The sequence below is a fragment of the Dendrobates tinctorius genome, unplaced genomic scaffold, assembly GCF_039654945.1.
Source record: "Dendrobates tinctorius isolate UK_male_01 unplaced genomic scaffold, ASM3965494v1 ptg000037l, whole genome shotgun sequence".
NCBI lineage: Eukaryota > Metazoa > Chordata > Amphibia > Anura > Dendrobatidae > Dendrobates > Dendrobates tinctorius.
Genome location: NW_027361705.1, coordinates 25,923,404 through 25,950,373, shown reverse-complemented (window position 1 = coordinate 25,950,373; position 26,970 = coordinate 25,923,404). Strand labels below are relative to the sequence as shown.

Genomic DNA, 26,970 nt, shown 5'->3' with positions numbered 1-26,970 from the left:
TAAGTTTGCACGGCTGGTAAAATGCATTTTGGGTCTAAACTGAATCAAAAAAAGGGGAAGCAAGTGAATTCCCCCCCCCCCCCTCTTACTTTTGATTTTCATTCTCTGAAGCATATGGACCTGGGTTTTCTCAAGTAATCCAGGGTCTGTTTTGTTTGCTTCTGCCTCCAAACAGCAGTGACTGGAGCTAGCTCCAATTCCTGCTGGTTAACCATTTGAATGACTTTGTCAATCACTGACAGCAGCAGTTATAGGGGTTGTGCCAATGCACACACTTTGCTGTTAAAAGCTTCTAAACAGCTAAAAATGTTCAGAGAGAACAACTTAGAAAAAAGTGATTATTAATGTTCTTTGGTTCTCTTGTGTCCCCTTCACATGTAGTGAATAGTAGGAACTGTGAGAGATATTACAAGAAGACTCATGTGACAGCAGTTGCCTCTCCTTCATTTGCTCAGCTTACACATCACTGCCTTTCTAGTCATCTCCCCCACTGTAGTGGTCAAATAGTCCCCAACTACATTCCAGCTTCACAGTAATCCACGCTCCTTTCCCATGTCAGTCTGAGCACAGTTTCGGGACTTATGACCCAAGGTGTACTCATTTCAGGTCTTTTTACCACTTGGTTTACCATGTGGTGCAGATTTTTTTTTTTTTTTTTTTTAAACCGTCTTTGAGTGTAATACAAAGTATACATATAATGTCCAATAACAGAAGAACATTTATGCAATAATATTAACATTAGACGGCATTTTTTCAACTATAAACCCTCCCCCTCTTCTCCCCCACGCAATCTCCATAACTTCGTAACACAATTTCAATCCAGTCTAACAGGGATATTACCGGCAAGCTGCTCTCTCATATACCAGTTGGTGAGCTGGAAACAACTATGTATCGCCTGGCGTGTGGAAGTTGTCTGAGTATTGATAAGAGGGCCGTGTGGGGAAAAAAAAGCGTTCAGTGTCCTTTTCTTTATTAAGGCCTCTATCCAATCCATTTTGAAGAGATGTTACTTTTGTAGTAATTAAGCTTAAAGAAGGTGTTACATCCTGTGCCCACAAATGGAGAATGCTTTTATGTGTGGCGCCGCCCATATGAACAAGATGCGGTGCTGCTGGAAGAAAGCCTCTCCAACTGGTCCTGTTCGAGAATATTAAATATGGCCCACTCCGGGGAGAGATAGATATGCCAAAAGTGTTGATGAGATGTTGCAGAAGTGTATCCCACACCGCCCTTATTACTCTGTCGCCTCATTGGGGGACACAGAACCATGGGTGTTATGCTGCTGTCCACTAGGAGGCGACACTATGCATAATCTGAAAAAGATTAACTTTGGCTCCTCCTCTGCAGTATACACCCCTGGACGGCGTCAGCCTTCTCCAGTTTTTGCTTAGTGTCGCAAGGAGGCACACCTTTTTCTTTTTTTCCTTTCGTCGGAACAGATGAAGAAAAGTGGGTCTCCAGCGAGACTCCTGGCATGGCTCCTTCCTTGGCCCCCTTTTTAGGGGTGCCCAGTTGAAGTGGAGATGGCGGTTCCCCATGTCGCTCCTTCCCCATTCCCTAGGGTACTGGTGGCCATTTTTTTGGATGAGATCCAGGAGAGGAGCATCACAGCGGTCTCCGGGGGGCACAGAACTGGAATCTGTCGGCGCTGGACCTAGGGACACACCGGTGGGGTAAGCTCACAGCTGGGTTTTCATTACTCAGCTGTGAATCCATACTTCCTAGAAGGCTCTCTGTGGGTTCCCTCTGCGTAGCCGCCCCTGTACAATCCCTGATAGCCAGCCTCTGTGCACTATGCCGGGCTCAAGGAAGAGAACCAGGCAGGAATGTTTCTATGCATTCTGCACAGCCTGCAAAGCCACGCTCCCTAGTGGTAGCACGTATCCGCACTGCCGGGACTGCATCCAGAACTCTGGGTCAGAACCCCAGGGAGTACCTACTGACGCTTCAGTGTCACAGGCCACGCCGGAATGGGCAACTCGGATGTCACAGTCTATGACACAGTCCATAGACAACCTAACTGCCACATTGCTGCAAGCTCTGCAGAGTCGGGCCCTGGCTATGGACGTTACACAGCAAACGGACAGCTTGTCTCAGGAACATGCTGCTTCCGACTCTCTCAGACGTAAGCGGACCCACAGGTCTCGATCACCTGACTCGGCCTATAGCACAAGGTCGTCGTCGTTCCCCCCCCCCGGGGAGAGACAGCGTCATTCCAGGTCTCCTAGGCAGTCCCCTGTCACAGACAGTGCAATTTACCACAGAGATCCCCCACCACAGAAGACCCCTGCCCCAGGTCGCCCTCCAGGGATCACCTTAGTGAGGCACAGGATTCGGAGGGCATCTGTGACTCCGACTCAGATAACGAAACGGAGAGGTCCGTGGTACCTTCTCCCACTAGCAATACAGCGCTAGTTGAGGACATAATCTCTGCCATTCATCGGGTGCTAAAAATTCCAGAGTCTGCCCCGGAAGTCCCAGAACATAGGATTTGCTTCGAAAGTGTTCAGAAACCACCTAAGGTCTTCCCTAATCACCATGAGTTTGAGGAAATACTTACCGAACAGTTTGCGCAGCCTGAGAAAAAATTTGCTAATCGCAAATATTTGGAAGCGAAGTACCCCTTCCCACAGACACCAAACAATGGACAGATCCACCTGAAGTGGACCCCCCGGTTTCTAGGCTAGCAGCGCAGACCTTACTCTCTCTGCCAGATAGCTCAACCCTCAGGGACGCAGCAGACCGGCAAGTAGAACGCATGGCTCGTTCTATTTTCGAAGCGGCAGGCGCCTCTCTGGGCCCTGCGTTTGCTTCAGTTTGGGCGGCCAAGGCCATCCTGGCTTGGGCCAAAAAACTACAGGAGGGTCTTCAAGCTTCAAATCCCGAGCTCTCGGACCAAGCGGTCCAGATAGCAGTGGTAGCAGACTACATGCTTCATGCAGCCCTGGATTCCGCAAGAGGTGTAGCGGGAATAGCATCAAATGCCATCACGATCCGACGCATCCTCTGGCTGCGAGAATGGAAAGCGGATGCGGCCTCAGAAGTCCCTCACGCGACTTCCGTATCTTACTGGAAGACTTTTCGGCGAAAAGCTGGACACAATGATAGCCAATGCCACTGGGGGTAAGAGTACCTCTCTCCCTCAACTAAAACCGAAACGCACGTTTAAACGAAGAAACCAGACGCGATTCCGATCCTTTCGGAATTCCTCGGGCTGGTCCGTCTCGCGCCCAGCGCAAAACCGTAACCGCTCTCCACGCAGGGACAACCCACGGACGCAGCAGCGACCGGACAGGTCTTGGCAGTCGAAAGCAGGCCAAGCGAAACCCAAGGGAGGAAAACCTCAGAACTTCGCTTCATCATGACTCACGAACTCCGGAAGACACCCCACCAGTAGGCGGCCGACTTTTACTCTTTCAGCAAGTCTGGCTGCCTATTACAGAAGACAGGTGGGTCAGGGAAATAGTGTCTTCCGGATACAAGATAGAGTTCACTTCCGCTCCACTGAACCGGTTCTTCCTTTCTATTCCTCCAACACCACCAGACAAGGCTCGTGCTTTCCACCAACACCTCCAGGGGCCTGGTGCTCCTTCCCAAGGACAAGATACTGGCCATCCGTCTGGGAGTTCGTACACTCCTTCGCAGTCCTCCTCGATCTCTCCGGTTTGCCATGAGAGTCCTCGGCTGGATGGCAGCAGCAATAGAGGCAGTGCTATTTGCCCAGTTTCACCTCAGGGTCCTTCAACTAGCCATACTCGGCTCTTGGGACAGGAATCCCTTCTCCCTCGACAGGGAGTTCAGGTTGACGTCGTCAACCAGGAGGTCCCTGCATTGGTGGCTCAAACCAACCTCGCTTATACGAGGGAAGCCCTTTCTCTCAGGACAATGGAAGATCCTGACTACCGATGCAAGCCTGACAGGCTGGGGGGCGGTGCACCTACATCACAGGGCACAAGGCAAGTGGTCACCGAGGGAAGTGACATTGCCCATCAATATTCTGGAAATCAGGGCCATCCTCTTGGCACTGAGAGCCTTTCATCACTTGCTTGCAGCCTCGCACATACGGATACAGTCGGACAATGCCACGGCTGTGGCATACGTGAACCACCAAGGCGGGACCCGCAGCGCCCAGGCGATGAGAGAAGTGGTGCATATCCTCCGCTGGGCGGAAGACACGAGGTCGGTACTTTCTGCGGTCCACATTCCGGGTGTCGAAAACTGGGAAGCCGACTTCCTCAGCAGGCAAGGAATGGACTCGGGGGAGTGGTCTCTCCATCCCGAGATTTTTTACCACATCTGTCAACGCTGGGGAACCCCGGAGGTGGACCTAATGGCATCCCATCTCAATACCAAGGTCCCCAATTTCATGGCCAGGACACACGACCCGCGGTCGCTCGGAGCGGATGCCCTGGTCCAGGACTGGTCCCAGTTCCGACTCCTGTACATTTTTCCACCCCTCCCACTAATCTCCAGGGTCGTGAGGAAGATCAAGCAAGAGGGCGTTCCAACCATCCTCATCGCGCCAGACTGGCCCAGACGTACATGGTACGCCGACATCGTTCAACTTACAGCAGACGTCCCCTGGCATCTACCCGACCGTCACGACCTTCTGTCTCAAGGTCCGTTCTTCCATCAGAATTCAGGGGCTCTCAATTTGACGGCATGGCCCTTGAAACCTGGATTCTAACCCAGGCAGGTTTTTCACCGGCAGTCATTGTGACTATGATCAGGGCAAGGAAGCCTGCCTCCGCCAAGATCTATTATCGTACCTGGAGAGCTTTCTTTTCTTGGTGCGAATCTCATGGACAAGTCCCACTCCCTTATTCCCTCCCGAAGGTACTAGGTTTTCTTCAATCGGGTCTAGACGCCAAGCTATCCTTAGGCTCGCTTAAGAGTCCGGTGTCGGCGCTTTCAGTCCTTTTTCAAAAGCGCATTGCTACTAAACCGCAAGTAAGGACTTTCATCCAGGGAGTTTCCCGATTGGTTCCTCCCTACAAACGTCCGCTGGATACATGGGACCTCAATCTGGTCCTGACAGCATTGCAAGCTCCACCCTTCGAACCTCTTAGAGGAGTTCCACTCTCCATTCTGTCTCAGAAAGTGGTTTTTCTAGTGGCGATCACCTCGTTACGCAGAGTGTCGGAATTGTCAGCACTTTCCTGCAGACGGCCTTTCTCCCTTCCGGCCCCAGTGAGCCTCAGGAGCGGTCACCGCGGCAGTGCTGCGGGGCCTCCGCGCCGCCCCGCGCTGACAGACGGCCGCCTCATCTAATCCAGGCCCCGGCTTCATCTTGGGCCTTGTCCTGCATCGCGGCCACGCCCCCCGCCGCCTTTCTCGGGCGGGCTTTCCTCCCGCCCGCTTTAAGCCTGCCCATCGCCTTCTCCCCTCACTCTAAGTCTCCCTGAGGCGGCGCTGTCTCCACCCACCCCAGTCTGGATAGGACGGCGCCATTTTTAGTATCGGCGGTTAGCCCCGCCCATCATCTTCCTCGGTCTCTGCAGGGAAGCGCGCGCTTTCTGCTCTGTTCTCAGGCTGCCGCCATTTTCACAGCCTGTCAGGACAGCGTCCGGCTATCTGCCATGCCCCCTGCAAGCCCAGACGAGCCGTGCACCTTCATTTGCTGGAAGCTGCGACAGGACACCGGACCGTGAGTAGCTCTGCGACTGCAGACTGACACCCTCCTCTGCCTCCTGTCCCCCAACCTTCCGGCACTGCCTCAGTGCCTGTCTGTCGGTATGTCTAATTCTAAGTCTGACCGCTCTCGTCCTCCTGCCTCCTCTTGCACCTTAGTTAAGTACTTTGCGTGCTCTTCTTGCAATCGCAAACTTCCCTCAGGTCAGTCCACTTCCATCTGCCTGGATTGTAGCAACCCTATTCAGCCTGACGCCGCCCAGGAGCCATCTAGGGCCCCAGGTGAGAGTGAACCCCCCCCCCATGCCTGGCTGGGCCTTGTCTCTATCACAGTCAGTGGCAGACCTCACCAGGGTGTCTCAGACCCTAGTAGCCGTCCTGGATAAGTTGCCCCTGGACACCTCTACAGGGTCCAGCAGGCCTCAAGAGGTTCCATCTGAGTCGGCCAGCGTTAGTCGCAAAAGACCCAGGCAGGATCTCCAGCCGGATTCCTCTCCTCGCCCCATATCACCACATAGTCCTTCTCGGCAGCCTCCCTCCCGGGCCTCCTCTCCCGAGTCAGGTGAAGCGCTCTCAGACAGATCATCTGAGGGGATCTTAGAGCTGGATTCGGACCAGGATGCGAACATGAGGGTTACTGTGCAGAACCACATTGCAGCGATCCATCAGACCTTCGACATTGCTGACCCCCCTGCGAAATCCTCAGATCAGGAGGTTTCGTTCAGACGGGAGGAAACACCCTCCAGAGTATTCCCTTTACATTCAGAGTTTGGAAAGATTTTTACCAGGGAAAGAGGGGATCCGACCAGACGCTTTCAGCGAGGGAAGCGTCTCGGCGTTCTGTACCCGTTTGCTAAAGAGCTCACGGACAACTGGTCTGCTTCTCCCTCGGTCGATCCGCCCGTGTCCAGGCTTTCTAATAACACGGTTCTCCCGCTTTCAGGCGTGGCGTCTCTTAGGGATTCTAATGATAGGATCATAGAATCCCTAGCGAAGTCTGCCTTCGAAGCGGCTTCGACGGCGGTATGCCCAATTTTTGCTTCATCTTGGGCAGCAAAAGCCATAGCCACTTGGGCAGAGGATCTTTGTCAGGGCATCCTAGAGAAAGCACAACCAGATCGATTGGCCGATCTTGCCAATCAGATTTCCCATGCGGGGGATTATCTGCTTTCTGCTTCTTTGGATGCCGCATCCTGCGCAGTCCAGGCGTCAAACGTTGTGGCAATCCAACGTACAATTTGGCTCAAGGCCTGGCAGGCGGACCTGTCTTCTAAAATGTCTCTTACTAATCTGCCTTTTCAGGGAGGGCGGCGCCTCTTTGGATCCCAATTGGACCAAATTATTAAGGACGCCACCGGAGGCACGAGTTCTCTCCTGCCTCAGGCCAAACTTCGCAGACCCCCACTGAGGCATCAGTTTCGACCCTTTCGGGCTTACTGCCGTTTCAATACGGCGGAGACCTCCTCCAACCAACAAAGACCGCAGGCACGCCAAGATAGGAAGAAAGTTTCCTTCAGACCCTCTCCCTCCTGGCGCTCCCACTCTTCGCGGGGCAGACCATCCGGATCGGGACGGCCCACATCAACATGACTATCCTCGGACTCCCGAGGGTCCCTCCCAATTGGGAGGTTGACTCTGTTTCTTCAAGAACGTCTGGCTGGCCTCGGTAGAGGACGCTTGGGTCAGGGAGGTTGTATCGTCAGGATACAAGATAGTGTTCGTCTCTCTTCCACGGGATCGTTTCTTCGAATCCCGTCCTCCAAAAGATCCAGCTTTGATCCCGGGTTTTTTTACGGCCATCGACTCTCTCCTCAGTTCCGGGGTGATTGTGCCCGTTCCCGAATCGGAGCGGTTTACAGGGTTTTATTCAAACCTGTTTGTCGTGCCGAAAAAAGACGGGGCGGTCCGACCTATCTTGGATCTCAAGCTGCTCAACAAGAGAGTTCGTCTTTGCCACTTCCGGATGGAGTCGGTTCTTTCGGTAATCGCTTCTATGGAGGAGCAGGAATTCATGTGTTCGATAGACATCCAAGATGCCTATCTACATGTTCCCATATTCTCCGGACATCAGAAGTTCCTGCGTTTTGCGGTTCGCCAGGAACATTACCAGTTCGTCGCGCTGCCCTTCGGTCTCGCCACCGCTCCCAGAGTCTTCACGAAGATCGTGGCTGCGTTGATGGCCTTGTTGAGGATCAGAGGTCTCGTTCTTTTTCCGTACCTCGACGATATTCTGATCAAAGCTCCCTCTTTCCAACAGGCACGCCTAAGTTTGACGATCGTCCTGGACACTCTTTCCGATTTCGGGTGGATCATCAACAGGAAAGTCCTGTCTGGTCCCTACTCAACGTCTTGTGTTTCTGGGCCTACTGTTCGACACTCGTCGGTCAAGGGTCTTTCTCCCACAAGAGAAGATTCTCTCCCTGCAGCAGGCTGTGCGATCGCTGCAGACCACACGATTTCCGTCCCTCCGAACAGCTATGAGGGTCCTGGGAAAAATGGTGGCGGCGATAGAGGCAGTTCGCTTTGCCCAATTTCACGCCAGACCCCTCCAACACGCCATTCTCTCGAGGTGGAACAGGTCGACTCGGTCCCTGGATCGCCCTGTTCGTCTTTCATGCCGGATCAAGCGGTCACTCAACTGGTGGTTGACGTCACCTCTCATCCTCTTGGGGCGGTCTTTTCTTCCTGTTCATTGGCAGATTGTAACAACGGATGCCAGCCTCCTCGGCTGGGGTGCAGTGTTCCGCAATCACACTGTTCTGGGTCGTTGGTCTACTCAAGAATCTGCTCTGCCGATCAACGTTCTAGAGATACGAGCGATCCATCTGGCTCTCGTCCACTGGGAGAGACTCCTCAGGGGCCTGCCTGTCCGGATTCAGACAGACAACGCCACAGCGGTGGCATATGTCAACCGCCAAGGAGGGACACGGAATGCCTCAGCCCTGGCAGAAGTGTCCAAGATCCTTCAGTGGGCAGAGATTTCGGTACCGATAATCTCCGCGGTACACATTCCCGGCGTAGACAACTGGGCCGCTGACTTTCTCAGCCGCGAGGGTCTCGCGGCAGGAGAGTGGTCCCTACATCCGTAGGTATTTCTTCAGCTCTGCAGTCGTTGGGGAACCCCGGACGTAGATCTGCTAGCTTCTCGCCTCAACAGGAAGGTCCCACAGTTTGTATCCAGAGCTCGAGATCCTCTCGCAGTGGGCGCTGACGCTCTGGCCATTGCTTGGTCACAGTTTGAGCTCCCCTACCTGTTTCCTCCCCTGCCTCTTCTTCCCAAGCTGTTGAAGATCAAAGCAGAAGGAATTCCAGTCATTCTCATCGCCCCGAATTGGCCCAGAAGGTCTTGGTTCGCGGACATTATCAACCTTCTCGCGGACGCCCCCCTGGAAGCTTCCAGACAGGGCAGATCTGCTGTCTCAAGGTCCGATTTGCCACCCCAATTCTCGGCCGCTCAATTTAACGGCGTGGCTGTTGAGACCGAGGTTTTGAAACGTGCAGGATTCTCCGGTCTAGTAATTCATACCATGATCCGAGCCAGGAAGCCATCATCTTCCAAAATTTACTACCGTACTTGGAAGGCCTATTTCACTTGGTGTGAGGCCAATAACATTGCGCCTATGTGCTTTTCGCTCTCTTCCGTTCTGGCGTTTTGTTCAGGCAGGGCTGGATGCGGGGCTTGCACTCAGTTCCTTGAAGGGTCAAATTTTGGCACTCTCCATTTTATTTCAGAAGACTTTGGCCTCCCGCCCTCAGGTCAAAACCTTTCTTCAGGGCGTGGCTCACACGGCTCCTCCGTATCGAGCGCCCGTGGATCCATGGGATCTTAATCTGGTTCTTGAGGTTCTTCAAGGTTCTCCCTTTCAACCTCTCAGAGAAGTCTCCCTTTCCCTTCTCTCCTGGAAGGTAGCCTTTCTGGTGGCCATCACCTCCATCCGGCGCGTGTCGGAATTGGCGGCTCTTTCTTGCCGCTCTCCTTTCCTGGTACTTCACCAGGACAAGGTAGTTCTGCGGCCTCCGCCCTCTTTTCTTCCGAAGGTGGTGTCCTCCTTTCACCTCAATGAGGATATTGTTCTGCCGTCCTTCTGTCCGAGTCCAACTCATCCTCGGGAGCGGTCCCTGAACAAGCTGGATCTGGTCAGGGCGATGAGAGTCTGTCTAGGACGTCTTCCTTTGCGAAAGACAGACTCTCTTTTCGTCATTCCAGATGGGGCACGGAAAGGTCACCCGGCTTCCAAAGCTACTATTGCTCGCTGGATCAGATCGGCAATTTTGGAGGCCTACCGGGTTAAGCATCGAGTGGCCCCTCCAGGGATCAGAGCGCACTCTACCCAGGCAGTGGGTGCTTCCTAGGCGGTATGCCACAGAGCCTCCGCGCTGTAGCTTTGCAAAGCCGCAACCTGGTCTTCGGTTCACACGTTTGTGAAATTCTACAGGGTCCACACCTACGCTTCGGCAGACGCCAGCCTAGGTAGAAGGATTCTGCAGGCAGCAGTGGTGAGTCCACTGGCCTGATGGAAGTTTGTTTCCCACCCCAGGGACTGCTTTGGGACGTCCCATGGTCTCTGTGTCCCCCAATAAGGCGAACGAGAAAACAGGGTTTTTGGGTTGCTTACCGTAAAATCTGTTTCTCGGAGCCTTCATTGGGGGACACAGCACCCTCCCATGTTCTACAACTCCTGTTCTTCCTTTGGTTGATTGGTTACAGTTGAGTTGTTTGTTCTGTTTTCAATCTATTCTGTTTCTTCTCCTACTGCTTTCTCACTAACTGAGGAGTTCCCTGCCGGTCGGTGGGGTGTACACTGCGGAGGAGGAGCTAACCTTTTTTTGTGCATAGTGTCGGCCTCCTAGTGGCAGCAGCATACACCCATGGTCTCTGTCCCCCCCCAATGAAGGCTCCGAGAAACAGATTTTACGGTAAGCAACCCAAAAATCCTGTTTTTTGGGCAGTCCCAAAGGCACTGGAAAATATCAGCTGGAGAGTGTAAGCATTTAGGGCAGGGATAGTCCCCTGAGGGGGGCATTTTAGACTTGACCTCCGGGGAGATGTATGCTCTGTGAAATATCATGAGACATGGTTATGTAACTGTCATATGGTAATATAGAGTTAATACGCAGAGTGGCTTTCAAAAGGTCATTTACCCAACAGTTCTTTAATTGAGCAACCCATTTTCCAGGGCCTGGTGAAGAGTCTGACTAATGTATAGAAGGCTTTAATGATTTATATATAAAACTCATAGAATAAGTTCCCATTTGGGCTTTAATGGATATTAAATTTAGAGGGCGTGTTCTAGCATCATCCGGTATGTCTCGCAATATTGAGCTTACGTAATGTCTAATTTGAGAGATAGTAAAATTGTCTTCTGTAAGGATTGGGTATTTGAAAACCTGTGGTGCAGATTTTAAAATCCACAGCATGTCAGTTGTGTTGGGGAACTCCTGTGAAGCACCTTGAGAGGTGCTTTTTTTAGAATGGTGTCAATTTTGGGTGCGTTCTGTCATTTAGGGCCCTCAAAGTCACTTCAAATGTGATGTGGTTCCTTAAAAAAATAAAGTGGTTTGAAAAAAAAAAAATGGTCAACTTTAATTTTAACCTTCTCTAACGTGACAAAAAAATTGCTTAATATTCTTGCTGACGTAAAGTAGACACGTGGGAAATGTTATTTAATTATTTTGTGTGACCTTAAGCTCTGGTTTAAGGGCATAAAAATTAAAGTTTGAAAATTGTGACAATTTACATTTTTTCCCGTCTCCCATGACGGCACACAAGAGAGAGGGAATCCGCACTGTCAGGACAGGAACCCTACTGAAGATAAAAGGGGCGGTACCTCTCCCTCGCTTCAGTTGGGTTTCCTGTCCTGACAGGGACCCGTGTACTGAAGAACACGTACCTGCCCCTCTCTCGTGCCGGCGTGGAAGAACAGGCAAGGTCCTGGGCGCTGTGCGTCGGGAGGGGGAAGCGCCTTCCGCGGGTCCCCCGGGGGCTCAGCGGGCGCAGAAGCAGCACTGCCTGGGGCTCTGCCGTGGCTGCCGCGCCGCCCTCTCCCCTCTGCCGCATCCAGGAGCAGCACAGCAGTGTCAGGGAGCGGCCGCTTCCGGGTCGCGCCCCTTCCGGGTCGCGCCCCTCTGACGTCGCACGCAGGGCATGCTGGGAAGGGGTGTGCCCGCGTGACGTCGGGAGGCGGCGCCGGTATCCAAGATGGCGGCGTCCATAGGAAAAAACGCCGGCCGGCAAAAGATGATGCTGGCGGCATGGCGGGGGGGAGGGGCTGTGGGGGTAACCGGAGGAGGCGGAGAGTGCAGTGGATCCCCCTTACATAAGGGGGGATGACCACAGAAGATGCAAGGCTTCACAATGGAAGTGGGGCAAGATGAGCAGCAGCAGCAAGAGCTCTCACCAGATGCCGAGCCGCCAGCATACCAGGAGCAGCCGCTCGAGTGGTGGGAGCGGCAGTCGTAAACGCGACCGGCACGACTCTGAGACGTCCAGAAGAAATGTCACGAGTGCATCTGAGGAGCCTCCGAGATCGGTACCCCTGATTGACAGCGGTGGTGAGTGATCTACGTGAATGTCACCCTTATGGTAATGGGGTTCCATTTTCTCTGTTTGATCACTAGGGGTTGAGGAAGGCTAGCAGCAAAACCAAGAATAGGAAATGCAGCCTATGCAAACACCCGCTGGCAGATCAGTGGCAGAAAGACCTCTGCGCTGACTGTATAAATAAAACTATACAGGAGGAAACCCCTGATTTGGTGACTAGCCTTAAGGCGTTAATACAACAGGAGGTGAAAGGTTCCCTAAAGGCAGCCCTTAAAAAGGATAAAAGAAGCCGTAGAAGGGATTCTGATTCAGAGGCCTTGCCAGGGCAGAAGGGGCGGGAAAGATCCTTGTCCCCCTCCACCTCCTCTTCCTCTACTCTGTCCTCAGAATCCTCCTAGGACAGTGATATAGGCAGCCGTCCATGTTTCCCTACAGAGGATGTGGAAAAGCTGGTCAAAGCTATCAGGGCTACAATGGGCCTTAAAGAGGAACAGACTCCTTAATCATTGGAGGATGTGATGTTTGGAGGACTGGAGGAAAGGAAAAAACGTACCTTCCCTGTAAATAAGATAAAGGCCCTAATTGACAGGGAGTGGAAAAAACCTGAGCGGTCAGGGGGCTTACCTTCTACATCAAAAAGAAGGTACCCATTTGAGCTAAAGGATTCTGAGACTTGGGGGGGAAAAAGTTCCATAAATTGATGGAGCCGTAGCCAAATCTTCAAAAAAAGTATCTCTACCATTAGAGGACTCTGGCGTGTTGAAAGACCCGCTTGATAAAAAAGCAAACGGTTTCCTAAAGCATATCTGGGAAGCTTCGGCAGGTGGATTAAAACCAGCGATAGCTGGTACCTGTACCGCTCGTGCCCTCATGGTCTGTGGCTTAAAGGGTGTCCTGGAGATTTACCATCAAAACATAGGTTATGTTCCATTCCATGTGATGGCCAATTCCTCTTCGTAAAAAAACTAGAAGAAATTTTGGAACATGCGGGGGATAGGAAGAAAAGCTTTCCCCGATTTCCGGGAGAATCTAAAAAGCAGCCCTTTCGAAGGAGGAGATTTAACAGGGGTCGTCCCCCCGGGAGATAGGAAAAACTGGGACTTTAAGGAAAGGAGAGGATCGGGCTATATGTTTAAAGGGCAATCACTTCCTCCAAAAAATCTCCCTAATGACCTCGGGCCGGAGGTAGGGGGAAGGCTTTCTCTCTTCCTTTCCGCCTGGGCAAATATCTCCCCCAGTACATGGGTCCTAAACATAAAGGACGGTTTAAAAATAAAATTCATCCATCCGCCCAGGCATACCTTTGTAATGACATCCCGAAGGAAAGCACAAGAGCAACAGCTGGCCCTGGAGACGGAAGTTTTGGGACTAGTCTTACAGGCAGTCCCAGTGCAAGAAGAAGGAAGGGGGTTCTACTCCCCCCTCTTCTTAATACAAAAACCAGACGGCTCTTGGAGAACCATTGTCAACCTGAGGAGACTCAATCAGTGGGTAGACAATTGCTCCTTCAAAATGGAGTCAGTCAACACTGCCACAAAGATCCTGTTCCAGCATTGCCTCATGGCAGTGATAGACTTAAAAGATGCCTACTATCACATCCGAATTCATCGGGAGTATCGAAAATACTTGAGTAGCGCTCTATGTCCAAGGACAGGTGAAACGCTACCAATACGCAGCCCTTCCGTTTGGCTTGTCTACAGCCCCCAGAGTGTTCACCAAAGTGATGGCCGAAGTTAATGTCTTTTCTTCATTTCCGGGACATAGTGATAGTCCCATACCTAGACGACTTTCTTGTAATGGGGAGGTAGGAGACCCACTGCGCACACCAAGTGAAGGAAGTGATATAGCAACTCTAGTAGGACTAGGATGGAGAGTAAACATCCCCAAGTCAAGGTTAACCCCAGTAAAAGAGCAATCCTTCCTAGGGTTGATATTGGACTCCGAGCGACAATGCTGCCTCCTGCCAGAGAGCAAAGTGACCAAGATAAGGGGCCTAGCTCGCACAGCAATACAAAGACCAGCTATGACACTGAGGAAAGCAATGTCCCTTTTAGGCTCATTGACATCATGCATACTCGCGGTAGCGTGGGCGCAGTACCACTTAAGAAAACTACAGTGGGAAGTTCTGTCAGCACAGAAACAAAAGGAGATTTAGAGGGCAAACTGTCTCTCTCCGTGGCTGTAAGAGATTCCCTGCTCTGGTGGACTGTAGAAAAGAATCTAACAGCCAGTGTTCCGTGGCAAAAACCAGTCGAGGACATCATTACAACTGACGTGAGTGCCACAAGGATGGGGAGCACACCTGAGATCCCACTCAATACAGGGGACCTGGTCCTCGCTAGAAAAGGATCAGGGTTCAAATGTAAAAACTATGGGCAGTAGAAAAAGCCGTGAAATATTTCCTTCCCTTCGGGGTCGCCACACCAGAGTCATGACGGACAATCAGGCAGTAGTAGCCTACATCAATCACCAGGGGGGACGAGATCTCGGGGCCTCATGCAAATATCAGATCTACTTTTCCAGCTGGCAGAACAACATCTGTTATCCATCACAGCACTGCATATAAAGGGGGTAGAAAATACACAGGCAGACTTCCTGAGTCGCAGGCACCTAAGACAAGGGGAATGGTCCCTAAACCCCCAAGTCTTCCATAAGATAGTTCAGGCCTGGGGCAAACCAGAAATAGACTTGTTCGCTACCGCACCCAACAGGAAGGTCAGGAAGTTCTGCTCACTGAATCCAAGGGAAAACCCCTTCGCAGTAGATGCCCTACAAATACCCTGGAAGTTCATCCTGGCCTATGCATTTCCCCCGATTAACAATGATCCCAGTAGTGGTCAGGAAAATCAGGGAGGATCGAGCGAGAATAATTCTTATAGCTCCGTTTTGGCCGAGGAGACCTTGGTTCTCCCTTCTGAGACTCATGTCAGTGACAGATCCATGGATATTACCGGAGATTCCAGACCTGCTTTCCCAGGGACCAGTGGTCCACTCTCAAGTGAAGGGCTTCCATCTAGCAGCCTGGAATTTGAGAGGGCGCTACTGAGTCGCCAGGAATTCTCTCCAGGGTTAGTCTCCACCCAGTTGAAAAGCAGGGAAACCTATAAGATCCCAAATCTATGGTAGAACATGGAAAAAGTTCCTAGACTTCCTGGGGGAACCCTTGGGGGATGTAGCTCCAGTGGGACCTATCCTAGAATTGCTACAGTCGGGGCTGCAACTTGGGTTAGCCACTAACACACTCAAAGTCCAAGTCTCAGCTTTGGGGGCCCTATATAACTGCAACTTAGCAGCCAATAGGTGGGTGTCCCGGTTCATAAAGTCCTGTGGCAGGTCAAGGCCGGTCATTATCCCAAAGATACCACCCTGGGACCTCAACCTAGTCTTAGAGGCCTTAACCAAAGATCCCTTTGAACCACTACTAGAGCTGTCACCAAAGCTACTTACACTTAAAACTGTGTTACTGGTAGCCTTAACATCAGCCCGGAGAGTGAGCGACCTACAAGCTCTATCTATATGCCCTCCATATACGCAGATCTTGGATGACCGAGTGGTTCGAAGACCAGACCTGGCCTACCTCCCCAAGGTAGTACAAAAGTTTCATAGGACTCAGGAGATCTTGCCATCTTTCTGTAACAATCCTAGAAACCCTGGGGAGCAAAAGTTCCATACATTAGATGTAAGAAGAGCCATATTACAGTATATGTCAATAACTAGTCAGTGGAGGAAAGATCAGTCCCTTTTTGTAGCCTTTCAGGGTAGTAGAAAATGGTACAGAGTAGCTAAGAGTACCATTGCCAGATGGATCAGGGAGCCATTATGTTATCCTACTCGGCAAGTGGCGCTCCGGTTCCAGAAGGCATCAAGGCTCACTCCACCAGAGCCGTGGCTGCCTCCTGGGCAGAGAAGGCTGAGGTATCGATTGAACAAATTTTGTAAAGCCGCTACTTGGTCCTCACCTTCAACCTTTTTTAAGCACTACCGACTTGAGCTATCTTCCTCTACTGACCTAACTTTTGGTAGAAGGGTGCTGCAAGCGGTGGTCCCTCCCTAAGGTGTCTTATTCGACAAAAGTCTCTCTTGTGTCGTCATGGGAGACGGGAAAACACCAGGGCTACTTACCGGTAGCCGGTTTTTCCAGAGCCCATGACTGCACCTGTATATTCCCCCCCCCCCATTTTCACTCCTTTGGTGTGCACTATAGTTTGGGTGCTTTTTTAGTTAGAAATAATGTGGTGATAGTTTTACCATGTGTACTAATCCGGGGAAGCCTCTCATGCTCTGTAAACCCACTGAAGCGAGAGGTACCACCCCTTTTATCTTCAGTAGGGTTCCTGTCCTGACTGGGCGGATCCCCTCTCTCGTGTGCCGTCATGGGCTCCGGAAAAACCGGCTACCGGTAAGTAACCTTGGTGTTTTTTAACCAAATTTCTTATTGTGCCACACACAAGTCGTATCAAACACATTTTACCACCATCATGTTATACGATGTGTAATAAACAATCTGAGTCAGTGGGATCCGTTGAAGTAGCGTTCCAGCATTACCACATAAAGTTACACTGGTCAGAATTGTAAAATTTGGCCTAGTCATGAAGGTGACCCTGAAAAACAAGCACGCAGCCACAGTATATGAATCCATAGAAATAGTTGTTCCTGTAACACCTTTGTATCCTCACAGAACTCCCCAGCCTGTGAATCTTATGAGATGACTCCAAAGAGCTGCAAGCCTCCCTCTGTGAAAATCAATGCTGACGACTACGGCATGGACTTAAACAGCGATGATTCCACAGATGATGAAAGTAAACCTCGCAAGCCTATTCCAGCATGGGCTTCTGGTGAGTGGGGTTTGGCAATATTAGTTCTAGAGCTTAGTGTACCTAATGTGTTTAATCCTATCTTTTTTTTTTTTTTTTTTTTTTTCCCCCCACAGGAAATCAGCTTGCCCAAGCAATGTGTCAGCAGTACTACAATCCTATAGATGTGGACAAATTCTATGGCATCATAGACAGCCCAAAATTAGAAGACTTGTTTTATAAGAGCAAGCCGCGATATTACAAGCGCACTAGTTCAGCAGTATGGCACTCCCCTCCACTAAGTGGCAACAGGCAGCATCTAGCTGTGGGCTATGGACTAAAGAAATACTGAGCTAGGAACCTGCAGGCTTACAGGCCCACAACCCGAACTACTACACGCTGCTCTTAAACTTGTCTGGCTGAATGTTCATTTTATCTGTTTTATATATATATATTTTTTCTTTTTGTTACAGGTATATTTTTTATTTTTTATTTTTTTTTTTTGTTGCAGGCTATCTTATATATGTGTGTGGTAGAGACGTCTCATTTTAAAAATAAAGATTCTTTAAGGATTAGTACTATTTCTGCATTTAATGAATGTTGGGTTGTTTTTTGTTTTTTTTTTTTTAATCTTGGGCAATATTCAGATAGCTAGTGTATGGCAGACCTACAAAAGAGAGAAGAAAGCTACTGGCCAAAAAACTGGGATTACCACATAAATCACACAATTCATTTTATTAAATTTCAGACAGACCAAAAAAAAACATTAAAAAGTCACTCCATGACAATTATAATAGACCCATAGGATTAAAAATGTAACCCTCTAAGACTCCCCTATCACATTAATTAAATACAGATACATACAACCAGTTGATTTATTAAGGATTGAAAAGCAAGATAACTTGGTGTCAGAAACACCATACAGATGTATTGCAATAAAACCCAAATGGGTAAAACAATCAAGATCCAAGTGTATAATGCCATGTACTAGAGAGATGCACATATTACCCACTTCCCCTAATAGTCAGAGAAATAACATAATGAGGAGGCAAAAAGACCAGAGAAAATGCCTCAGGACCCTGTTTGAACTGGTTCAGACCCGGTAGTCATCATCCAAGGTAGCGCATAACATAAGCGCAAAGTGCACCGCTCTGATACAATACCAAAGAATAGGGGGAGCCTGTGGAGATGCCCGACGCGTGTTGCTACCGCAAGGTAGCTTCGTCAGGGGCTGAAGGTTAGGTCTGAGAGAAGTGTGTGTGTGTGTGTGTATATTTATAATATATATATATATATATATATATATATATATATATATATATATATATATATATATATATATATATATATAAAATAAGATGAGCAGCAGCTGCGGTTAATACCTGTGCGGTCACATAGGAGAGGTGGGACCGAACACTGTCTAAGCCTGAGGGACGCTCTCTGACATTTTCCCGCGGAAGGAGGTCATGCCAGGAGCAGTAGCCAGAATCAGCCAGTGCGGTCACATGTAGAGAAGGGCGGGACTGAACGCTCTAGGCCCGAAAGACGCTCTGTCACTTCCTGCGGAAGAAGGTCTTTCCAGGAGCACTGACCAAAATCGACCAGTGCGCCTGCGCAAGCAAAGATACCAATGATCCTTCACACTCCCCCACTTAGAATAGAGGAGGGTTATCTTACACATTGTGTAGCGGTAATGCACTATTGTGCATGCGTCCTGACAAAGTCCTTACGATAGATTTAATAAAAAGGATATCTCAGAACGGGCACTCCCTAAAAAAGAAGTGACAGCTAGGACGGACCCAGAGGCGCATAGTGACGATGCAGCAAATGTCTCACCGTCATACACTTTATTGAAATTAGGTATTAATATCAGTATAAGTAATATGCCAATGCACAAAATCACGGTGCCTTTAGAACCCATACACCATTCACATTGAGCACATCTGATCTGGTTATATAACTGTCATCACCGCCGGCAATTACAGACAACCTATAAGGTGCATGGGCAAAGATTGTACAATAGCTATATAGATGTATTTTACATCGATCATCAAGGACTGCAACTGGTGCCAAATGTAAGTTGTTAGAAGTTATAAAATAGAGGCTAATTATCACAAAAAATAAAGCATTTGAGAAGAGGTATACAAAAGCTGTAAAGATATGATCCCTGTCAATTATCAAATACAACTACAGCATGTATACTGAAGATGCAGTTGAAAAGTTATATCTATTCACAAATGAACATGAGGCAGTTGTAGTCTTTGACCATTATATGTCTTTACAACTAGAAAGCGAATATTTCACAGAAGAAGCGGACACAAACAAAAGTCAAGGTGTGTATAGGGTCATATTTGAAAATACGAATAGAGCGGCGAAGCTTGCTATAAAGCGCGTGCGTTGCTGAGATTTATCAAGCAAGGCATATATAAAACGATTATAAAAATAACATGCCGATGGTTGCAAGCTATGGTCAGAGCACAATATATAAACACTATAACATTGTCATGTTAAGCAGATTTATAGAGAAAAGACCTAAAAAAAGGTCAAAGTATACCTGCAATCCTACTTGAATCAGACAGTATATCCAGTCCAATACTTGGGAGGAATGGACAGAAAACGCCACAAATTGCCCTAATATGTTTATACTATTATCAGTCCAAACAAATGTGACCATGTAGTTTGTTAAAAAAGTCACCTGAAATTCCATCCAAGATTGGTATATACAGGACACTTATATTGGAATCCATATAAAGTGGTACTGTCAACGCATCCTGTATTAGAAATCAGATATTAGCCACCAGAGTATTTTGTTCAGTGCCATCACGGATCACCGCATAAGGTACAAATCAGTGGAAAAAAAAAAAAGCCTCAACATAGCTAATACTGTTGTTGTTAATTATCCATTGTCACACACCACCTAGAAAAATATCCAGAATAGCATGAGTAGAGTGTCAATCATGTTTGAAGACATCAACATAAGACTCGTATCATTGTTATTTTACCATACTAACCTTTGCAGGTTGTGATGATCATCAAAAATGTCATAAATGAGACATCATAGACATAATGATTCACATGGTCAGGATAAATCATGGATGGTTTCCTACAACACTTAACGTAGAGATTAGTCTATCCTCCCAACCCTAAGTATTTTCCAGATCGTAAATCGTTATAGATACAAGAGCCCCAAATGTAATCAAGGGCTAAAAAGTTGTTCCGACAAGCCTACAGCCTGCAATGATCCTCGGTCTACTGAACCACAGCATGACCTGCTCTCCCCTCTCCTACTGTATCCTCACCCATCCCTGTAGACTGTGAGCCCTCGCGGGCAGGATCCCCTCTCCTTATGTACTTGTGTGTCCCTTGTCGTACACATGTTTATTATACTTGTCTATACTGTATTTCCCCTTTTCACATGTAAAGCGCCATGGAATAAATGGCGCTATATAAATGCATAATAATAGGTTGAAAAGAATGTTCTGATTTCAAAGGGTAAGCAATGCCAAACCCTGACAAACATCCCACAATCCATATATAGCGACTGCATAGATCATACAAGTTCTAAGGCCTAAAAAAAGCCGTTCAGACAGCAAAGATGTTAAAATATAACGGATCTCCAAAATCCCCCGATATGTCAAAGGCAAAAGAAGACACAGATGGGAAATAGTCCACTCAAAACCAGGGACTGGGAGAAAAATGCCAGAAGTCATCTCAAACCCTAACGGTTACGAGATGCTGATATCATCCACAGGCTCCACCCTAAATGATATGAGAGTATAATACAAACATGAAAATATCCCCTATGGACCCAACACAACGGAGGCGACATAAATTGTTTAGTCAAAAAGAGTGGGATTGGACATCTCACAATCATAAAATATTTCCAAGTTTCTACTGACCCCAATAAGCTCCCATACACGTTGGAAGCATATTATATGGGTATATACATACCCAACATGGAAATGGTCTTCTCTATAACCCACCACTGGGGAGAGAGGCCCAAAGTCATCTCAAGCCAACATTGGGTTACGAGTAACTAGAATCATCCACAGGCTCCGCCCTAGGTAGTAAAAGGTCTAATGCAGACATAACGAGGTCCCCTATGGGCCCGACACAATGAGGGGAGCATGTACTGTTTGATCCAAGACATATCCCACACCAATGTGAGGGCTCCTTGTCTCTGCTGTTACCAATGAACTCCCATACATGTTACATACCCATTAAAATTATGTTTATAAGTATCAAACAGAGAAGGGGGAAGAGAACAGACACCATAGATTATTCAAAGTTCTTTCTTGGATCCTTATGGTCGGCAAATTCCATTGATAATATCCGGAGTTGGTTCGATGGTCACACATTCATAAAATGAGGAGGAAACACTACACGACAAAGGGTCCAGAGGAGTGGAAAAATCTTGAGATGAATGCTCAACGATCAGAAATCCAAGACAAGCGAGATAAGAATGACTGGGTCTGTAAGTGAAACACACATGTAAGAGTCAAAACATGTTTCAAACTGTTTATAAAAGCCGGTAAAAAGAAGATCTTCATTTAATGCTAATGGGGTACGGCTCCTAAGGTTAAAAATCCACTTGGACTCACATTTCAAAAGTTCCAAAGAGATATTACCTTCTCGAATGTCTGGTGCAACTGATTCCAGACCCATAACCCGCATGTCAGTACTGCAGCCATTATGATCGCGTAAAAAAATGCAGATCAACTGAGCTCAGAGTTTTACCTTTTTCTTTGTCGACTCTTGTCGTATTAATGTTGGAGAGATGTTGCTGGACTCTTTTGCGAAGTTCCTGTGTAGTTTGACCAACATAGATCTTGAGACAGCGGCAAACCAAAGCATACACCAAATTCCTAGACCTACAATTAAAATAGGTTTTAGAAAGAATTGGCGATTTTAGAGTGGGAAGAATGACTCCTTCTCTGCCAACCGTAAGGTGGCAAATGTTACTCCCACCACAGGCAAAGGTACCAACTAAGCGTGTACCCATGTTCAATTTGTTCGTGGGCCTCTTGAAGTGACTGTGACAGAGAGAGTTCTTTAAGGGACTGTGCCTTCCTAGCTATCAGCGTGGGCCTTGAATGAATATGAGGTACCAACCTAGGTTCATTAGCCAATATGTCCCAATATTTAGACAAGATGCCGCGAATGTTATGCTACTGAATGTTGTAGGTGGTAATTAACCCAATAGGTTTAGTGGCATTGCGCACTATGAGCTGTAGTAGTTGTCCCCGATCGCTATTCTTAGCCATCTGGAAAGCCCTAGAAATTACTTTACGAGGGTATCCCCTGTTCCTGAACCGATCTGTCAAATCCTGTGCCTGAGTAAGGAAATCCTGTTGTTCAGAACAATTTCTTCTTACCCGGTAAAATTGTCCCTTCGGGATGCCGTTTTTAAGAGGGTCAGGATTAAAGCTCGCATAATGTAGGATGCTGTTGGTGGATGTAGGCTTCCAATACAATGAAGTCTTCATGGTGCCCTCTTCTATTGTCAAATTTAAATCAAGAAATTCTGCCACAGGACCAGAAAAATTTGCTGTAAGATGAATGTTGAAAACATTATCATTGAGAAGATGTATAAATCTATGACATTCCTCCAAAGATCCCGTCCAAAATAGGAGCACATCATCAATATATCGACACCATTTAAAAACATGGATTCTAAACTCCGATAGAACAGAGACGTAATTGATCTCCCACCACCCCAAAAATAAGTTGGCATATGACGGCGCACACCGTGCCCCCATCGCAGTCCCAGATACCTGCCTGTAAAAAGCAGTCGAAGACAAAGTAATTCTTGTCCAAGATGAAGTGCAATAAATCCACGATAACAGAGTCATGTTGACGATCACCGGTAGTATGTTGTTCCAGAAAGAAGGATACTGCTTGTATTCCTAGATCGTGCCGTATGTTGGTGTACAATGATTCAACGTCAAGAGTGACGATAAAAGTATTGGGGGGAATTTGTAGATCACTAAGTAAAACCAGTAAATGCGATGTATCCTTAATATAAGAATCCAGAGTAGTTACCAACGGTTGTAGAAAGAAATCAACATAAATACATGGTTTCTCAAAGATCCCCCAAATCCCAGACACGATCGGCCTACCTGGCGGCTCTTGGATCGATTTATGCACTTTAGGCAGCATGTAAAAAGTCGGAATTCTTGGGTGGTGGGTGGTCAAAAAATCTTTTTCTTTTTGGTTGATGACATTACGTTCCAGTGCCATGGAAAGAAGTTTATCCAATTTTGAATTGAACACCGCTGTGGGATCAGATGGAAGTAACTGATAAAACAAAGAATTATTTAGTTGTCTTTTTGCTTCCTTGACATACAATTCAACAGGCCAGATGACAATGTTCCCCCCCCCTTATCTGCCTCCCTAATAACCAGATCTCTATTGTTACCAAGTTCCCGTATGGACTTTCTTTCAGACTGATTGATATTATTCAAATGATTAGGTTTCTCATCTAGAGACCGTATGTCTCTACTCACCACATCAAAAAAGATCTGTATCACTGGGAAGAGTGAGAAGCTTGGGGTGGCTTGGAAAAGGTAAACGTCCCTTAAAGCATGTCCTGGTCATTGGATATTCATTTTCCTCCAATAGTGATATCAGATCCCTCATGACCTGTCTCTCCTCCATCCGCAAACTGTCAATAACAGACGGTTGGTGATACATTAATTTAAAAGTAAGTTGTCTGCAAAATAAATATAAGTCCTTTACAAACGTAAATTTGTCCAAAGAATTCATAGGACAAAAAGATAGACCACGTTGTAGGACTGAAATTTCAACCTCAGATAACTCATATTGTGACAGGTTAATAATTAACAGCTTACCATGGTTAGGCCCGAATCTTGCTGGAGAAGACACTGGAAGAGCCGAAGAGGCACTCAATATTTCCGCTTCTGCCTGGTTTCTCTCCGATATTTGGGGGACCACTGTCTGTACCCCCTGGTTTTCGTTTTTGGGTCCCTTACCATGTCTGCCCCTCCTACAGCGCCTTCTAGATCGCTTTGTTCTGATGATAAAAAATCGCTAGACTGGGATTCCACCATTGTTGCATTTTCCTTGTTGGAAGTATTATCGGGAAAGAAACGTCTTTTATTTCCCCTGTGCACCCACTTATAGGCCTTTCCGTTATTGAAGTCCATTTGGTCACGTTTGAATTTTCGTTATTTGCCCCCAATTATGTCTTTCTCATATTGGTCAATTGTATTTTTAAGATGGGTCTGAAAAGGTTCAACCAGTGTCTTAGCATCATATGTAATCAATTTAGATTCACAGGTTTTAATCTTCTCTTTAATGTTTGTTAGAGAAGACCGGTCGTGTTCAATAAGTAAATTCATAATAGTGGAACACTGGAATAGTCCGTTTTCCCATGTTTTCTGGAATGCGCATTCTACTTCCCAGGCTGCGAATATCTGGACCCTCAAACCTCTGGGGACCAAACCAAACCTCTTGTACTCCTCAAGACTTTTGATGTTCCACCAAGTCTTAGTGAGGGATTTATGCAAATTTACCAGATCTCTAGAAATACTATCAAAATCCATATGTTATATGTTTGTGAATAGATATAACTTTTCGACTGCGTCTTCAGTATACATGCTGTAGCTGTATTTGATAACTGACAGGGATCATATCTTTTCAGCTTTTGTATACCTTTTCTCAATTGCTTTATTTATTTTTTGTGATAATTAGCCTCTATTTTATAACTTCTAACAACTTATATTGGTGCCAGTTGTAGTCCTTGATGATCGGTGTAAAATACATCTATATAGCTATTGTACAATCTTTGCCCATGCGCCTTATAGGTTGTCTGTAATTGCCGGCGGTGATGACAGTTATATAACCAGATCAGATGTGCTCAATGTGAATGGTGTATGGGTTCTAAAGGCACCGTGATTTTGTGCATTGGTATATTACTTATACTGATATTAATACCTAATTTCAATAAAGTGTATGACGGCGAGACATTTGCTGCATCGTCACTCTATGCGCCTCTGGGTCAGTCCTAGCTGTCACTTCTTTTTTAGGGAAGTGCCCGTTCTGAGATATCCTTTATTAAATCTATTGTAAGGACTTTATGTCAGGACGCATGCACAATAGAGCATTATCACTATACAATGTGTGAGATAACCCTCCTCTAATCTAAGTGGGGAGTGTGAAGGATCAATGGTAACTTTGTTTGCGCAGGCGCACTGGTCGATTTTGGTCACTGCTCCTGGAAGGACCTTCTTCCGCAGGAAGTGATGACTGAGAGCGTCTTTCGGGCCTAGATAGAGCGTTCAGTCCCGCCCTTCTCTACATGAGACCGCACAGGCGCACTGGCTGATTCTCGCTACTGCTCCTGGCATGACCTCCTTCCGCGGGAAGTGACGTCCGAGAGCGTCCCTCAGGCTTAGACAGAGTGTTCGGTCCCGCCTCTCCTCATATGTGACCGCACAGGTATTAACCGCAGCTGCTGCTTATTGCTTGTCTTATTTTGCGTATATATATGACTTCTCTCAGACCTAACCTTCAGCCTCTGACGAAGCTACCTTGCGGTAGCGACACGCGTCGGGCATCTCCACAGGCTCCCTCTATTCTTTGGTATTGTATCAGAGCGGTGCACTTAGCGCTTATGTTATGCGCTACCCTGGATGATGACTACCGGGTCTGAACCAGTTCAAACAGGGTCCTGAAGCATTTTCTCTGGTCTTTTTGCCTCCTCATTATGTTATTTCTGAGACTATTAGGGGAAGTGGGTAATATGTGCATCTCTCTAGTACATGGCATTATACACTTGGGTCTTGATTGTTTTACCCATTTGGGTTTTATTGCAATACATCTGTATGGTATTTCTGACACCAAGTTATCTTGCTTTTCAATCCTTAATAATCATCTGGTTGTATGTATCTGTATTTAATTAATGTGATAGGGGAGTCTTAGAGGGTTACATTTTTAACCCTATGGGTCTATTATAATTGACATGGAGTGACTTTTTAATGTTTTTAAATGGTTTTTTGGTCTGTCTGAAATTTAATAAAATGAATTTTGTGTGATTTATGTGGTGATCCCAGTTTTTTGGTCAGTAGCTTTCTTCTCTCTTTTGTATTATCTATTTATACTGACTACTGGTGTATTCCCTTATATATCTTGGTGGTGCCCTCCTTATCTTTATTATTGTAATTGGTCTCCCAGTGGTTTCCTAAGCCACTTTTCTTTGTTGGAGTGTTGGCACACCAGTGTTTGTTTATTGTGATCCTATTATGTATTTGGCAGCTAGAGAGGCGGCCTGGAACAATCAGGCCCAGGGGATTTTTGAAGACGCCGCAGGCGCATCTTCTTTACCCAATGGTGTCAAACATATAGATTTCGATAATATTTCTAGAGATCTGGTAAATTTGCATAAATCCCTCACTAAGACTTGGTGGAACATCAAAAGTCTTGAGGAGTACAAGAGGTTTGGTTTGGTCCCCAGAGGTTTGAGGGTCCAGATATTTCCCAGCCTGGGAAGTAGAATGCGCATTCCAGAAAACATGGGAAAACGGACTATTCCAGTGTTCCACTATTCTTATGAATTTACTTATTGAACACGACCGGTCTTCTCTAACAAACATTAAAGAGAAGGTTAAAACCTGTGAATCTAAATTGATTACATATGATGCTAAGACACTGGTTGAACCTTTTCAGACCCGTCTTAAAAATACAATTGACCAATATGAGAAAGACATAATTGGGGGCAAAAAACGAAAATTCAAACGTGACCAAATGGACTTCAATAACGGAAAGGCCTATAAGTGGGTGCACAGGGGAAATAAAAGACGTTTCTTTCCCGATAATACTTCCAACAAGGAAAATGCAACAATGGTGGAATCCCAGTCTAGCGATTTTTTTATCATCAGAACAAAGCGATCTAGAAGGCGCTGTAGGAGGGGCAGACATGGTAAGGGACCCAAAAACGAAAACCAGGGGGTACAGACAGTGGTCCCCCAAATATCGGAGAGAAAC

At 47.4% G+C, this 26,970-nt stretch overlaps 1 protein-coding gene across 1 annotated transcript in view; it reads left to right on the top strand.

Annotated features, from left to right (window-relative positions):
- The window catches only part of INCENP (inner centromere protein), an 87,927-nt gene extending 70,387 nt beyond the window's left edge, over nucleotides 1-17,540 (top strand). Inside the window, exons 17-18 of the mRNA XM_073573958.1 lie at nucleotides 16,851-17,007; nucleotides 17,103-17,540. Coding sequence (XP_073430059.1) covers nucleotides 16,851-17,007; nucleotides 17,103-17,317 — 372 coding nt within the window. The 3' untranslated portion in view covers nucleotides 17,318-17,540. The remainder of the gene's footprint in view (nucleotides 1-16,850; nucleotides 17,008-17,102) is intronic.
- The last annotated feature ends 9,430 nt before the right edge of the window (nucleotides 17,541-26,970 follow it).